At 46.8% G+C, this 15,666-nt stretch overlaps 1 protein-coding gene across 2 annotated transcripts in view; it reads right to left on the bottom strand.

The window, feature by feature from the left end:
* Positions 1 to 6,385: 6,385 nt before the first annotated feature.
* The window catches only part of tada1 (transcriptional adaptor 1), a 114,940-nt gene continuing 105,659 nt past the window's right edge, over positions 6,386 to 15,666 (bottom strand). For both annotated transcript variants that reach the window (XM_072511571.1, XM_072511570.1), the window contains one exon: positions 6,386 to 7,247. In XM_072511571.1, the coding sequence (XP_072367672.1) occupies positions 7,098 to 7,247 (150 nt within the window). In that variant the 3' untranslated portion in view covers positions 6,386 to 7,097. The remainder of the gene's footprint in view (positions 7,248 to 15,666) is intronic.

The raw sequence follows: 15,666 nt of genomic DNA on the forward strand, positions 1-15,666 counted from the left end.
CATCTGCTCCCTGCCTACTCTTCCCTAGTCACGCTGACTTCATGATCTAGTTCCTTACAGGCTTTAGTTACTATCTCCTTGCTGTCCACTAACCTCCTCATTTGGTTCCCATCCCCCTGCCACATTAGTTTAAACTCTCCCCAACAACATTAGCAAAAGCACCCCCAAGGACATTGGTTCCAGTCTGACCCAGGTTTAGACCGTCCAATTTGTAGTAGTCCCACCTCCCCCAGAACCGATCCCAATGTCCCAAAAATCTGAACCCCTCCTTCCTGCACCATCTCTCAAGCCACACATTCATCCTGCCTATTCTTTCATTTCTGCTCTGACTACCACGTGGCACTGGTAGCAATCCTGAGATCACTACGTCTGAGGTCCGACTTTTTAAACTTGGCTCCTAACTCCCTAAATTCTGCTTGTAGGTCCTCATCCTGTTTTTTACCTATATCATTGGTGCCTATATGCACCACAACTGGCTGTTCACCCTCCCCCTTCAGAATGTTCTGCAGCCGATCTGAGACATCCCTGACCCGTGCACATGGGAGGCAATATACCATTCGGGAGTCTCGTTTTCAACCACAGAACCGCCTATCTACTCCCCTCACAATTGAATCCCCTATGACTATAGCCCTTCCACTCTTTTCCCGCCCTTCTGTACAGCAGAGCCAGCCACGGTGCCATTAACCTGGCTACTGCTGCCTTCCCCTGGTGAGCCATCTCCCCCAACAGTATCCAAAACGGTATACCCGTTTTGGAGGGAGATGACCGCAGAGGACACCTGCACTGCCGTCCTGCTTTTTCTCTGCCTTTTGGTCACCCATTCCCTTTCTCCCTCAGCAATCCTAATCTGTGGTATGACCAATTCGCTAAACGTGCTATCCACGACCTCCTCAGCATTGCGGATGCTCCAAAGTGAGTCCATCCGCAGCTCCAGAGCCATCATGCGGTCTAACAAGAGCTGCAGCTGGACACACTTCCCGCACGTGAAGGAGCCAGGGACATCAGCCACGTCCCTGAGCTCCCACATTGAGCAAGCGGAGCATAACACAGGTCTGAGATCTCCTGCCATTTTTTATCTTAAGCTTAACTTAGTCCAACTATAATATCAAATAGTAGATAAATGAAAAAGGAAAAAGAGAAAAGTTGTTACGAATCACATGATAAAAAAAATATATAGAAAAACCCTACCTTATCAACACACCACAGGGAAAAGAAAAACTACTTACCAGTCACCACTTATCTGCTGGCTGTGATGTCACGGTTCAACTTCTTTCTACTTCTACCTGCTCTCGAGTCTCCCTCTTGATCTTTACTCGGCTTGGATCCTTAGTGATTTTTTTTTTTTGGTTAGAGGAGGTAGAGAGGGAAACACTGATACACTTTGGGATTCTCTAAACCCTGACCCATAACATACCTAAATGCGCGCAGTATACGGAACAAGGTAAATGAGCTTGTTGCGCACATTGAAATTGGCCGGTACGATGTTGTGGGCATCACAGATACGTGGCTGCAAGAGGATCAGGGCTGGGATCTAAATATCCAAGGATATTTGTCCTATCGAAAGGACAGTCAGCTGGGCAAAGGGGGTGGGGGTTGCATTGTTAGTAAGGAATGAAGTTAAATCAATAGCAAGGAGCGATATAGGATCAGAAGGCACAGAATCTCTGTGGGTAAAGTTGAGGAATCGCAAAGGTAAAAAGACCCTGATGGGAGTTATGTACAGGCCCCCTAGCAGTAGTCAGGATGTGGGGCAGAAAATAAATCAGGAGATAGAAAAGGCATGTAAAAAAGGCAATATTACAATAATCATGGGGGAATTCAATATGTAGGTGGACTGGGAAAATCAGGTTGGTAGTGGATCCCAAGAAAGGGAATTTGTGGAATGTCTAAGAGATGTTTTTTTGGAGCAGCTTGTGACAGAGCCTACTAGGGAACAGGCAATTCTGGATTTGGTGATGTGTAATGAGGCAGACTTGATTAGGGAACCTACGTTGAAGGAACCCTTAGGGGCAGTGACCATAATATGATAGAATTTACCCTGCAGTTTGAGAGGGAGAAGCTGCAATCAGATGTAACAGTATTATAATTAAATAAGGGTAACTACAAAGACATGAAAGGGGAGCTGGCCAGAGTTGATTGGAGAAGGAGCCTAGCAGGGAAGACAGTGGAACAGCAATGGCAAGAGTTTTTGGGGGTTATTAGGGAGGCACAACAGAAATTCATCCGAAGGAGGAGGAAACATGCAAAGGGGAGGACAAGACATCCATGGCTGACGAGGGATGTCAAGGACAGCATAAAGGCTAAGGAAAAAGCGTACAAAGTGGCGAGGATTAGTGGGCAGGCAGAGGATTGGGAAGTCTTTAAAAGCGAGCAGAGGACAACTAAAAAAGCAACAAGGGGGGAGAATATGAAGTATGAGTGCAAGCTAGCTAGTAATATAAAGGAAGATAGGAAGATAATTTTTCAATATATAAAAGGTAAGAGAGAGGCAAAAATAGACATTGGACCACTGGAAAATGTGGCTGGAGAAGTAATAATAGGAAACAAAAAAATGGCAGACAAACTGAATAGTTACTTTGCATCAGTCTTCACGGTGGAAGACAACAGTGGGATGCCAGAGCTCCAGGAGAACCAGGGGGGAAGAGGTGAGTGTAGTGACCATTACTAAGGAGAAGGTTCTGGGGAAACTGAAAGGTCTGAAGGTGGATAAGTAACCTGGACCGGATGCACTACATCCCAGGGTCCCAAAAGAGGTAACTGAGGAAATTGTGGAAGCAATAGTGATGATCTTTCAGGAATCACTGGAGGCAAGAAGGGTCCCAGAGGACTGGAAGAGGGCTAATGTAACACCGCTGTTTAAGAAGGGAGGGAGGCAGAAGACGAGAAATTATAGGCCGGTTAGCCTGACTTCGATCATTGGTCAGATTTTAGAGTCTGTTATTAAAGATGAGATCGCGAAGCACTTGGAAGTGCTTGGTAAAATAGGACTGAGTCAGCACAGCTTTGTCAAAGGGAGGACTAACAAATCTGTTATTCGAGTTCTTTGAGGACGTAACAAGCAAGTTAGACAAAGGAGAATCAGTGGACGTGATTTATTTAGATTTCCAGAAGGTCTTTGACAAGGTGCCGCATAGAAGACTGTTAAATACGTGAAATGCCTATTGTGTTGAGGGTAAGATCCTGGCATGGATGGAGGATTGGCTGACTGGCAGAAGGCAAAGAGTGGGGATAAAGGGGTCTTTTCCAGGATGGCAGCCGGTGACTAGTGGTGTGCCTCAGGAGTCTGTGCTGGGACCACAACTTTTTACAATACACATTAATGATCTGGAAGAAGGTATTGAAGGCACTGTTGCTAAGTTTGCAGATGATACAAAGATCTGTAGAGGGACAGGTAGTATTGAGGAAGCAAGGGGGCTGCAGAAGAACTTGGACAAGCTAGGAGAGTGGGCAATGAAGTGGCAAAGGAATACAATACAATGTGGAAAAGTGTGAGGTTATGCACTTTGGAAGGAGGAATCTAAGCATAGATTATTTTCTAAATGGGGAAATGCTTCGGAAAGCAGAAGCACAAAGGGACTTGGGAGTCCTTGTTCATGATTCTCTGAAGGTTAAGGTGCAGGTTCAGTCGGCAATTAATGCGGCAAATGCAATGTTAGCATTCATTTCAAGAGGGCTAGAATACAATAGCATCGGTGTACTTCTGAGGCTGTATAAGGCTCTGGTCAGACCCCATTTGGAGTATTATGAGCAGTTTTGGGCCCCTTATCTAAGGAAGGATGTGCTGACCTTGGAAAGGGTCCAGAGGAGGTTTACAAGAATGATCCCTGGAATGAAGAACTTGTCGTATGAGGAATGTTTGAGGACTCTGGGTCTGTACTTGTTGGGAGTTTAGAAGGAAGAGAGGGGATCTTATTGAAACGTACAAGATACTGCGAGGCCTGGATAGAATGGATGTGGAGAGGATGTTTCCACTTGTAGGAAAAACTAGAACCAGAGGACACCATCTCAGATTAATTTTTGCAGCCAGAGAGTGGTGAATCTGTGGAACTCTTTGCCGCAGAAGGCTGTGGAGGCCAATTCACTGAGTGTGTTTAAGACAGAGATAGATAGGTTTTTGATTAATAAGGGGATCAGGGGTTATGGGCAGGAGGCAGGAAAATGGGGATGAGAAAATATCAGCCATGATTGAATGGCGGAGCAGACTCAATGGGCCGAGTGGTCTAATTCTGCTCTTATGTCTTATGGTCTAAGAGGATGCAATTTTGTTTGTAATTGATCCGTATCTACAAAAAATACCATTTGCTCACAGTGGTATCTGCCTTTGGGGGCCCAGGGAGTACGAAATGGATACTTCAGTCTACATAACTCTCCATACAGACGTGGGGTGACACCACATGACCTTAATCCAATGGAAGAGGTGAATTTGGACTAGAAGAGGTGAATTTGAACTATTTCCAAATAAGGGATGACAGAATAATGAGAAGTAGGGATAAAGGTTGGAAAAAACAATGTCTTTGTTGGCAGTTTTACCACGATGGCGGTGGTATGATTGTTCTGAGACAAGGTAACATTACTTCAGGGACAGAAGAGAAATACATCACCTGGACTGACAGCATTTGAGGAATCCAAGACCTTGAAGAATGAGAATCCTCTATGTTCTCTTTACTGTTTTTGGTTAAGTATATGCAAGATCTTGCTCAACAAATTTTACTTGATTCATAAATACTAGTTATTCACACCTCGTTAGGTCAGGCACAGTGAAGGATCCTAGTGTTAAAAATGAAGAATTCAGAATTTACGAGATTTCACTCAGACCTCCCATTCCTCCTCTTCCTTGGAGGTGTTGTCACATTCCAGGACCTCAGCATCCCCACAGTCCACAACTCTCTGAAGGACTACATTACAGAGAATGCAGCAGACCATCGTAATGGGGGAGACCTTATAGGAGTGTATTGCTGACCTGACTGGTACAGCTAGAGGAACTGCATCTTCAGAAGTCCAATAGTCTGCTCATTGGTGGTCCTAGTAAGCAGATGTACGATCTCCATGCACTGTCTAGGATTCTCATAGAGAGGTGAGTAACTATCTCAAAGTGATATCCCTGTCCCTGACTGGGGCAGTCTGGACTGAAGGATGAAGAAGTCACAGTATCTGGCAGAAAAGCGAGCACACACAAGGAAGTAGACCAGCTGAATATTGAGGGAGTTCAAATCCTTCCTGTTGATGAATAAGTGGGTGGTCATTGGGTACCTTGGCAGTTAAGTGGATGCAATTGTTGATGCCCTGAATCTCGGAAAATCCAGCGGAGGTTGTGAAACTGTCAGAATGTCCAGCTCCAGCAAACATCAGTAATCTACAAAATCAGTATCTTTCAACTATTTGAGATTCCACCAAAGTTCACAGTTGATTCTTGGAAGAAGCTCGAAGTGAAAAGATCCAAAGCCACAGCGACTTTGACAGCTACTAATTGCATCCTTGTAACCACGAAGCTACCCAGTGACCATCCACTCATTCAACTGGTCTGCTTCCTCATGTGTGCTTGCTTTTCTGCCAGATCTTTAGTGATGATAGCAGAGACCCGTGAGAGAATGCATTGCTCTCTATGAGGCAACATCGATACCTCGATGGGCCCATCCATTGAAGAAAGCAATGAGGTAACTGTGGACTTGCCCGAGGAGGATTTAATGCTGGAACAGGGGAAGACCAGTAAGGCAAAACAGTATTGATGCATTGCGATCAGGGAATGCAAAGCAAGAGGGGAGAAGCAAAATGTTGCATGATTGGTTGACAAGGAGGAGTCAGAATTGAAGGTTCCAAGAAGAACCAAACCAGGGGGAAAGGAAAAGGAATAGAAGCAATGAAATGGTGATAGAAAGTACCATAACATGACAATAAAGTATGACAATAACTAATTAATCAACTGTCGGACCACAGGTTAATGCCAAACACTAAAGCACTTTCTAAGTCATAGCCAACAATCAAATACTTGTGTATCACCAAGATAAACATAGCTTTAAAAGGAGAAAGTTTAAGAAAAGCAAGCATATTATTAAGTATAATCTGTTCATCAGTAATTCAAAAGAATGAGCCAACTTGAAGTTCTTTTTCAGGAAATGACTCAGCAGAATGGAAAGGGATACATTCTGGGAAAGGAGGTCTGTTAACAATTGTATTAAACTAATTTAACGGCCAACATTGTCATAAATAAGTATTATAAATTATAAGAGATTGCATTCAAAAACAAAATACAGTGGAAAGTTACAGGCTTTGAACACTATCTCCCTTGGATTAGATTTTTAGGCAAACTGATAAGAAATCACACTTTATGGCTGTGCATTCCAAATTCAGAGATAATGTTTAGAAGCTTTTCACCAACACCTAAATGTGTGTTTTTTGTATATTTACATTTTAATGAATCAATACTTGCAGTTTTACACATAAACTACAAAATAAAAATAAAATTATAAATACACAAAAGGTAAAAAAAAGCACCTGCGCATACAAAAAAGACATACTTGCATTCTATCAATCAGTTGTTACAATTTTTTGTTGTACAAAAATAAAATGATTCCATGGTGTTCATTGCATTGGTAATCTTGAACCTGTAACCATTTTGCACATTGATAAAGAGATCTTTGTTGAGTTAGAAGAAGAACTAGCAATGGCAAGTAGGGATCTGAAACTAACTAGCAAAGTTAGTTATTGTTCGTCTCATCAATAGACTGGTATTAAACAAAATAGTCAAATAGGCCTTTAAATTATGCTGTGGGATACATTGTACAAATCTTTGCTCAACCGGTTTTGTCTGAAATTCTATCCTAGGTAACCTCAATGTAGACATTTTAGTGGATGAGATACAAACCCATTCTAATTGATTTATGAGAATATCTTATCAAAATTGTCAGACTGAAATTAAATACCAACTTCCATTTGTTTCAATTTACAGCTGTAATGACATGCTGCCAATGATGCTCATCACTATAACAGATTCTACCCAGTGATGACAGAGACAGAATGAGGTTGAGATGGTATCGCATTCATTTGAAGTGGAGGCAAAGCTCTAGCAATCTGAGCTCTAACAATTGGGACAAAATCAGTCAACAAACAAGACCCTCCTTGACCGCCAGCCTCTGACGATGGATCTTATCCTGCTCTAATTCCTCATGGCTAGGATGCCAGAGTCTAGCCAATATCCTTTCTATATTCAAGGCGTAGACTGTGTGGGCTGGTATCACTTCCCTGTGTACCTAGAAAAGAAAACAAACGGTGAGTGCAAAATAAAGGAGGGACAGATAAATTAGACAATTTCAAATTTAGAACAAATTCCTGATAACTTTGCTGATTTCCAAGTTGGATCCAAGAGTGAACTCCAATGAATGTTAATATTTACTATTGTTAAAAGCTGAAAAACCAAGGTGCAACAATATGTTCAACGGTTATGAGACCAGGTGTCAAAGTAACGGTTTGTAATGATCAAGACCCACTCTGATTGTCATCTCCAGGTTAGTTAAACTTGCACATACATCTGTCCCTCAATAGAACACGGCTCTCGACAGTCAAAGTGATACCCAGCTGCTCCATTTAGGATTTGGAAGAGACTTCCACCAGTGAACTAATTTAGTCTTTCTCTGCCAGGCCCCTATAACCAAATTCTTCAGTCAATTATTTCAAGCATTTATTATACCAGAAGTAACAAAAAACAGATTCTAGGGAGATGCGAATTAAAGTAGGCCATTCAGCCCTTGGGCCCGTTTCTCCATTCAGCTAGATGATGGCTGATCTATACCTCAATTCCATTTACCCGCCTTTGAACCACATGCTCAATGCCCTTGTCTAACAAGAATACATCAAACTTGAAAGCTCTAATTTCAGTATCTCTCCTTGCTCTTATTTCCTTATACTTTTTCCACATCGGCCCTTTCACAAGAACACAAGAACTAGGAACAGGAGTAGGCCACCTGGCCCCTCGAGCCTGCTCCACCACTTAATGAGATCATGGCTGATCTTTGTGGACTCAGCTCCACTTTCCGGCATGAACACCATAACCCTTAAACTCTTTATTCTTTAGAAAGGTATCTATCTTTTTCTTAAAAACGTTTAAAGAAGGAGCCTCAACTGCTTCACTGGGCAAGGAATTCCAGAGATTCACAACCCTTTGGGTGAAGAAGTTCCTCCTACACTCCGTCCTAAATCTACTTCCCCTTATTTTGAGGCTATGCCCCCTAGTTCTGCTTTCCCCGACCAGTGGAAACAACCTGCCCGCATCTATCCTATCTAATCCCTTCATCATTTTATATGTTTCAATAAGATCCCCCCGCATCCTTCTAAACTCCAATGAGTACAGTCCCAGTCTACTCAACCTCTCGTCATAATCTAATCCCCTCAACTCTGGGATCAACCTAGTGAATCTCCTCTGCACTCCCTCCAGTGCCAATATGTCCTTTCTCAGGTAAGGAAACCAAAACTGAACACAATACTCCAGATGCGGCCTCACCAACACCCTATACAATTGCAGCATAACCTCCCTAGTCTTGAACTCCATCCCTCTAGCAACAAAAGACAAAACTCGATTAGCCTTCTTAATCACCTGTTGCACCTGCACACCAACTTTTTGCGACTCGTGCACCAGCACACCCAGGTCCCTCTGCACAGCAGCATGTTTTAACATCTTACCGTTTAAATAATAATCCATTCTGCTGTTATTCCTCCCAAAATGGATAGCCTCACACTTGGCAACATTGAATTCCATCTGTCAGACCCTAGCCCATTCACCTAACCGATCCAAATCCTTCTGCAGACTTCCGGTATCCTTTGCACTTTTTGCTTTACCACTCACCTTAGTGTCGTCTGCAAACTTTGACACATTGCACTTGGTCCCCAACTCCAAATCGTCTGTGTAAATTGTGAACAACTGCGGGCCCAACACTGATCCTTGAGGGACCCCACTAGTTACAGGTTGCCAAACAGAGAAACACCCATTTATCCCCACTCTCTGCTTTCTGTTAGTTAACCAATCCTCTACCCATGCTACCACTTTACCATCAATGCCATGCATCTTTATTTTATGCAGCAACCTTTTGTGTGGCACCTCGTCAAAAGCTTTCTGGAAATCCAGATATACCACATCCATTGGCTCCCCGTTATCTACTGCACTGGTAACGTCGTCAAAAAATTCTACCAAATTAGTCAGACATGACCTACCCTTTGTGAACCCATGCTGCGTCTGCCCAATGGGACAATTTCCCTCCAGGTGCCCCGCTATTTCCTCCTTAATGATAGATTCCAGCATTTCCCCTACAACCGAAGTTAAGCTTACCGGCCTATAATTACCCGCTTTCTGCCGACCTCCTTTTTTAAACAGTGGTGTCACGTTTGCTACTTTCCAATCCTCTGGGACCACCCCAGAGTCTAGTGAATTTTGATAAATTATCACTAGTGCGTTTACAATTTCCCTAGCCATCTCTTTTAACACTCTGGGATGCATCCCATCAGGGCCAGGAGACTTGTCTACCTTTAGCCCCATTAGCTTGCCCAATACTGCCTCCTTAGTGATTACAATCATCTTAAGGTCCTCACCTATCATATCTTTATTTCCATCAGTCACTGGCATGTTATTTGTGTCCTCCACTGTGAAGACTGACCCAAAAAACCTGTTCAGCTCCTCAGCCATTTCCCCATCTCCTATTATTAAATCTCCCTTCTCATCTTCCAAAGGACCAATATTTACCTTAGCCACTCTTTTTTTGTCTTATATATTTGTAGAAGCTTTTACTATCTGCTTTTATGTTCTGAGCCAGTTTACTTTCATAGTCTACCTTACTCTTCTTTATAGCTTTTTTAGTAGCTTTCTGTTGTCCCCTAAAGACTTCCCAGTCCTCTAGTCTCCCACTAATTTTTGCCACTTTGTATGTTTTTTCCTTCAATCTGATACTCTCCCTCACCTCCTTAGATATCCACGGTGACTTCCGGGTGCGGCGATGACCAGCTAAGTCACACGTTTCGGCAGCTCCCGTTGGAACGGACTTTTGGGCTCTTAATAGGAGCCCCAACGGCAATTTAAACGGCCAAAAACACTGTGCGGTAAACCAGAAGGGAATCCCCCCGGACACGCATGGATAAGGGAGAGGATAGTGGCTGGATTGCGGAGGATCCTCTGGAGCAGCGGCAAGGAAGGCAAGCTCAAAGCAAGATGGCATCGGAAGGTGGCCGTTTGTTATGGGGCCCGGACCAACAAGAATTCCTGCGGCGCTGTGTGGAGGAGCTGAAAAAGGAGTTGAAGAAGGAGCTGTTGGCCCCGATATTACAGGCGATTGAAGGGCTAAAGGAGGAGCAGAAGACCCAAGAGCTGGAGCTTCGGGTCGTGAAGGCAAAGGCTGCTGAAAGTGAAGACGAAATACAGGGCCTGGTGGTGAAGACAGAGACGCACGAGGCACAGCACTAAAGGTGTGTGGAAAGGCTGGAAGTACTGGAGAATAATTCGAGGAGGAAGAATTTAAGAGTTCTGGGTCTTCCCGAAGGCGCAGAAGGGGCGGACGTCGGGATGGTTCACTCGCTAATGGGATCGGAGGCCCCGACGGGCCCTTTGAAGGTGGAGGGAACTTATCGAGTTTTGGCGCGAAGACCGAAGGCTGGAGAAATACCTCGAGCTATAGTGGTGAGGTTTCTCCGCTACAATGACAGAGAGGCGGTCCTCAGATGGGCGAAGAAAACTCGGAGCTGTAGGTGGGAGAACGCGGTGATCCGCGTATACCAGGATTGGAGTGCGGAGGTGGCGAGAAGGAGGGCAAGTTTTAATCGGGCTAAGGCGGTGCTTCACAAAAAGAAGATCCAGTTTGGAATGTTGCAACCGGCGAGATTGTGGGTCACACACCAAGGGAAGCACCACTACTTTGAGACGGCAGAAGAGGCGTGGACATTCATTGTGGACGAGAAGCTGGAATAGTCTGGCGAGTGAAAGAACTTTTGGGACAAAGTGGTGGGGTGATTATGTGGGTCGAGGAAAAAGGGGGGGGGGATGATTTTTCAATTTGTTAATCTTGCGATCCTGTAACTTTTCTCTCTCCCCCATGTTGGGGGGGGGGGGGGGGGGGGGATGAGGAACTGTGGGCGCCGGCCATTAGGGGTGGGGCGGAGTGGGAAACGCGGGCTTTGTTCCCGCGCTATGGTAATTATGGCGGGAACAGGGACGCAGGAAGGAGGGGGCCTCGCACAGTGGGGGCCGGGGATAAGGGGGGAAGCCGAGGTCAGCCAGAGTTCGCTGACTTCTGGGAGCAACATGGGGGGTGCAACTACGCTAGAGGGGGATCTAGCGGAGGGGGGGGGGGGGGAAGGGGGGGTTAACTGGGTTGCTGCTGCTAAGGAGAAGGGGGAGCTGTTATGGGATGGGGTGGTCGAGGCGGGAGGGCGCCGTCGGGGGGGATACACGGGTACGTGGGAACCGGGTGAGGAGCTGGGTTAAAAAAGGGGATGGCTAGTCGACAAGGGGGGGGGGGAAAAAAGAGGTAAAGAGCCCTCCAACCCGGCTGATCACGTAGAACGTGAGAGGGCTGAACGGGCCGATTAAAAGGGCACGGGTACTCGCACACCTAAAGAAATTAAAGGCAGATGTGGTTATGTTGCAGGAGACGCATCTGAAACTGATAGACCAGGTCAGACTACGTAAAGGATGGGTGGGGCAGGTGTTTCATTCGGGTTTAGATGCGAAGAACAGGGGGGTGGCTTTCTTAGTGGGGAAACGGGTACTGTTTGAGGCAAAGACCATAGTGGCGGATAGTGGGGGTAGATATGTGATGGTGAGTGGCAGATTGCAAGGGGGTGCGGTGGTTCTGGTGAACGTATACGCCCCGAACTGGGATGATGCAAATTTTATGAGGCGTATGTTGGGACGTATTCCGGACCTGGAGGCGGGAAAGTTGGTAATGGGGGGAGACTTCAATACGGTGCTTGATCCAGGGCTGGACCGGTCGAGGTCCAGGAGGAGGCCGGCAGCGGCCAGGGTGCTCAAGGACTTCATGGAGCAGATGGGAGAGGTAGACCCCTGGAGATTTAGTAGGCCTAGGAGTAAGGAGTTCTCATTTTTCTCCCATGTTCACAAAGTATACTCACGGATAGACTTTTTTGTCTTGGGAAGGGCACTGATCCCGAAGGTGACAGGGACGGAATATACGGCCATAGCTGTTTCGGACCACGCTCCACATTGGGTAGACCTGGAGGTAGGAGAGGAAAAAGAACAGCACCCACTCTGGAGAATGGATATGGGCTTATTGGCAGATGAGGGGGTATGTTTAAGGGTGAGGGGGTGCATCGAAAGGTACTTGGAGCTTAATGACAATGGAGAGGTTCAGGTGGGAGTGGTCTGGGAGGCGTTGAAGGCGGTGGTTAGAGGGGAACTGATATCCATAAGGGCACATAAAGGGAAGCAAGAGGGTAAAGAAAGGGAGTGATTGCTGAAAGAACTTTTGAGGGTGGACAGGCAATATGCGGAGGCACCGGAGGAGGGACTGTACAGGGAAAGACAAAGGCTACATGTGGAATTTGACCTGCTGACCACAGGTAAGGCAGAGGCACAGTGAAGGAGGGCACAGGCTGTACAGTATGAGTATGGAGAGAAGGCGAGTCGGCTACTGGCCCACCAATTGAGGAAGAGGGGAGCAGCGAGGGAGATAGGTGGGGTGAGAGATGAGGAGGGAGAGATGGAACGGGGAGCGGAGAGAGTGAACGGGGTGTTCAAGGCATTTTATGAGAGGTTATATAAGGCTCAGCCCCCGGAAGGGAAGGAGGGAATGATGTGTTTCTTGGATCAGCTGGAATTCCCTAAGGTGGAGGAGCAGGAGAGGGCGGGACTGGGAGCACAGATTGAGATGGAGGAGGTGGTAAAAGGGATTGGGAGCATGCAGGCGGGGAAGGCCCCGGGACCGGACGGATTCCCGGTGGAATTTTATAGGAAATATATGGACTTACTGGCCCCGCTTGTGACGAGAACCTTGAATGAGGCTCGGGAAAGGGGGCAGCTGCCCCCGACTATGTCGGAGGCAATGATATCGCTCCTTTTGAAGAAGGAAAAAGACCCGCTGCAGTGTGGGTCCTACAGGCCCATTTCCCTTTTAAATGTAGATGCTAAGCTCCTGGCCAAGGTGATGGCGACGAGGATAGAGGACTGTGTCCGGGGGGTGGTCCACGAGGATCAAACTGGGTTTGTTAAGGGGAGACAGCTGAACACGAACATACGGAGGTTGCTAGGGATAATGATGATGCCCCCACCAGAGGGGGAGGCGGAGATAGTGGTGGCGATGGACGCCGAGAAAGCATTCGACAGAGTGGAGTGGGATTATCTGTGGGAGGTGCTGAGGAGATCTGGTTTTGGAGAAGGGTATATCGGATGGGTACAGCTGCTGTAGAGGGCCCTGGTGGCGAGCGTGGTCACGAACAGACAGAGGTCCGATTACTTCCGACTTCATAGAGGGACGAGGCAGGGGTGTCCCCTGTCTCCGTTACTGTTTGCATTGCCGATTGAGCCCCTGGCCATAGCACTGAGGGGCTCCAGGAAGTGGAGGGGAGTACTCAGGGGAGGAGAAGAACACCGGGTATCCTTGTATGCAGATGATTTATTGCTGTATGTTGCGGACCCAGTGGAGGGGATGCCTGAGATAATGCAGACACTCAGGGAGTTTGGGGAATTTTCGGGGTACAAATTGAATATGGGTAAGAGTGAGTTGTTTGTGGTGCGTCCGGGGGAGCAGAGCAGGGGAATAGATGACTTACCGCTGAGGAAGGTAACAAGAGATTTCCGGTACTTAGGGATTCAGATAGCCAGGAGTTGGGGAACCTTACATAGGCTTAATTTAACAAGATTGGTGGAACAGATGGAGGAGGATTTTAAGAGATGGGACATGGTGCTCCTGTCACTGGTGGGTAGGGTGCAGGCGGTCAAAATGGTAGTCCTCCCGAGATTCCTCTTTGTGTTTCAGTGCCTTCCGGTGATGGTCACGAAGGCTTTTTTCAAGAGAATTGAGAAAAGTGTCATGTGTTTTGTGGGGGCCGGGAAGACCCCAAGAGTGAGGAGGGGGTTCTTGCAGCGTAGCAGGGATAGGGGGGGCTGGCACTACCGAGCCTAAGTGAATACTACTGGGCCGCCAATATCTCAATGGTGTGTAAGTGGATGGGAGAAGGGGAGGGAGCGGCGTGGAAGAGATTGGAGATGGCGTCCTGCAAGGGAACCAGCCTACAAGCAATGGTGATGGCGCCGTTGCCGTTCTCCCCGAAGAAATACACCACAAGTCCAGTGGTGGTGGCAACACTAAAATTTGGGGGCAGTGGAGACGACATAGGGGAAGGACGGGAGCCTCGGTGCGGTCCCCAATAAGAAATAACCATAGGTTTGTCCCGGGGAGAATGGATGGGGGATTTGGAGCATGGCAGAGAGCTGGGGTTGTGCAACTGAGAGATCTGTTCGTAGACGGGACGTTTGCGAGTCTGGGAGCGCTGATGGAAAAATATGGGTTGCCCCAAGGGAATTAATTTCGATATATGCAACTGAGGGCTTTTGCGAGGCAGCAGGTGAGGGAATTCCCGCAGCTCCCGATGCAGGAGATTCAAGATAGAGTGATCTCAGGGACATGGGTGGGGGATGGTAGGGTGTCGGATATATACAGGGAAATGAGGGGCGAGGGGGAGATCATGGTGGATGAGCTGAAGGGGAAATGGGAAGAAGAGCTGGGGGAAGAGATTGAGGAGGGGCTGTGGGCTGATGCCCTATGTAGGGTAAACCCATCGTCCTCGTGCGCCAGGCTAAGCCTGATACAATTCAAGGTTTTACACAGGGCGCATATGACCGGAGCAAGGCTCAGTAAATTTTTCGGGGTAGAGGATAGGTGTGGGAGATGCTCGAGAAGCCCAGCAAACCACACCCACATGTTTTGGTCATGTCCGGCACTGCAGGGGTTCTGGGTGGGGGTGGCAAAGGTGCTTTCGAAGGTGGTGAGGGTCCGGGTCGAGCCAGGCTGGGGGTTGGCTATATTTGGGGTTGCAAAAGAGCCGGGAGTGCAGGAGGCGAAAGAGGCTGATGTCTTGGCCTTTGCGTCCCTAGTAGCCCGGCGAAGGATATTGCTTATGTGGAAGGAAGCCAAACCCCCGGGCGTGGAGACCTGGATAAATGACATGGCAGGGTTTATAAAACTAGAACGGATAATGTTCGCACTAAGGGGTTCGGCTCAAGGGTTCACCAGGCGGTGGCAACCGTTCATTGACTACCTCGCAGAACGATAAAGGAAATGGGAAGGTAGCAGCAGCAACCCGGGGGGGAGGGGGGGGAGAAAGAGGGCCCGGGCGGGTCCTCAGGGATGTTTGTGTATAGATATTTGTACCAGGTTATGTATATTGGATTGCTTGATTTTATTTTTGGAGAGTTATTATTTTTGATATGGCAGTTGCCAATTAGTTTATATATTATTTGTTTATTTGTTAAAACAGCCACTGTTATTTATACTGTTTTATTGTTGTAAAAAGGAAAACCTTTGTATTGTTTTGTTTGGCCGAAAAATTTTGAATGAAATATATATTTTTTTAAAAGATATCCACGGTCGATTTTTCCCCTTTCTACCGTCTTTCTTTTTTGTCGGTATGAACCTTTTCTGAACACTGTGAAAGATCGCTCGGAAGGTTCTCCAC

The sequence above is a fragment of the Scyliorhinus torazame genome, chromosome 7, assembly GCF_047496885.1.
Source record: "Scyliorhinus torazame isolate Kashiwa2021f chromosome 7, sScyTor2.1, whole genome shotgun sequence".
Taxonomy (NCBI): domain Eukaryota; kingdom Metazoa; phylum Chordata; class Chondrichthyes; order Carcharhiniformes; family Scyliorhinidae; genus Scyliorhinus; species Scyliorhinus torazame.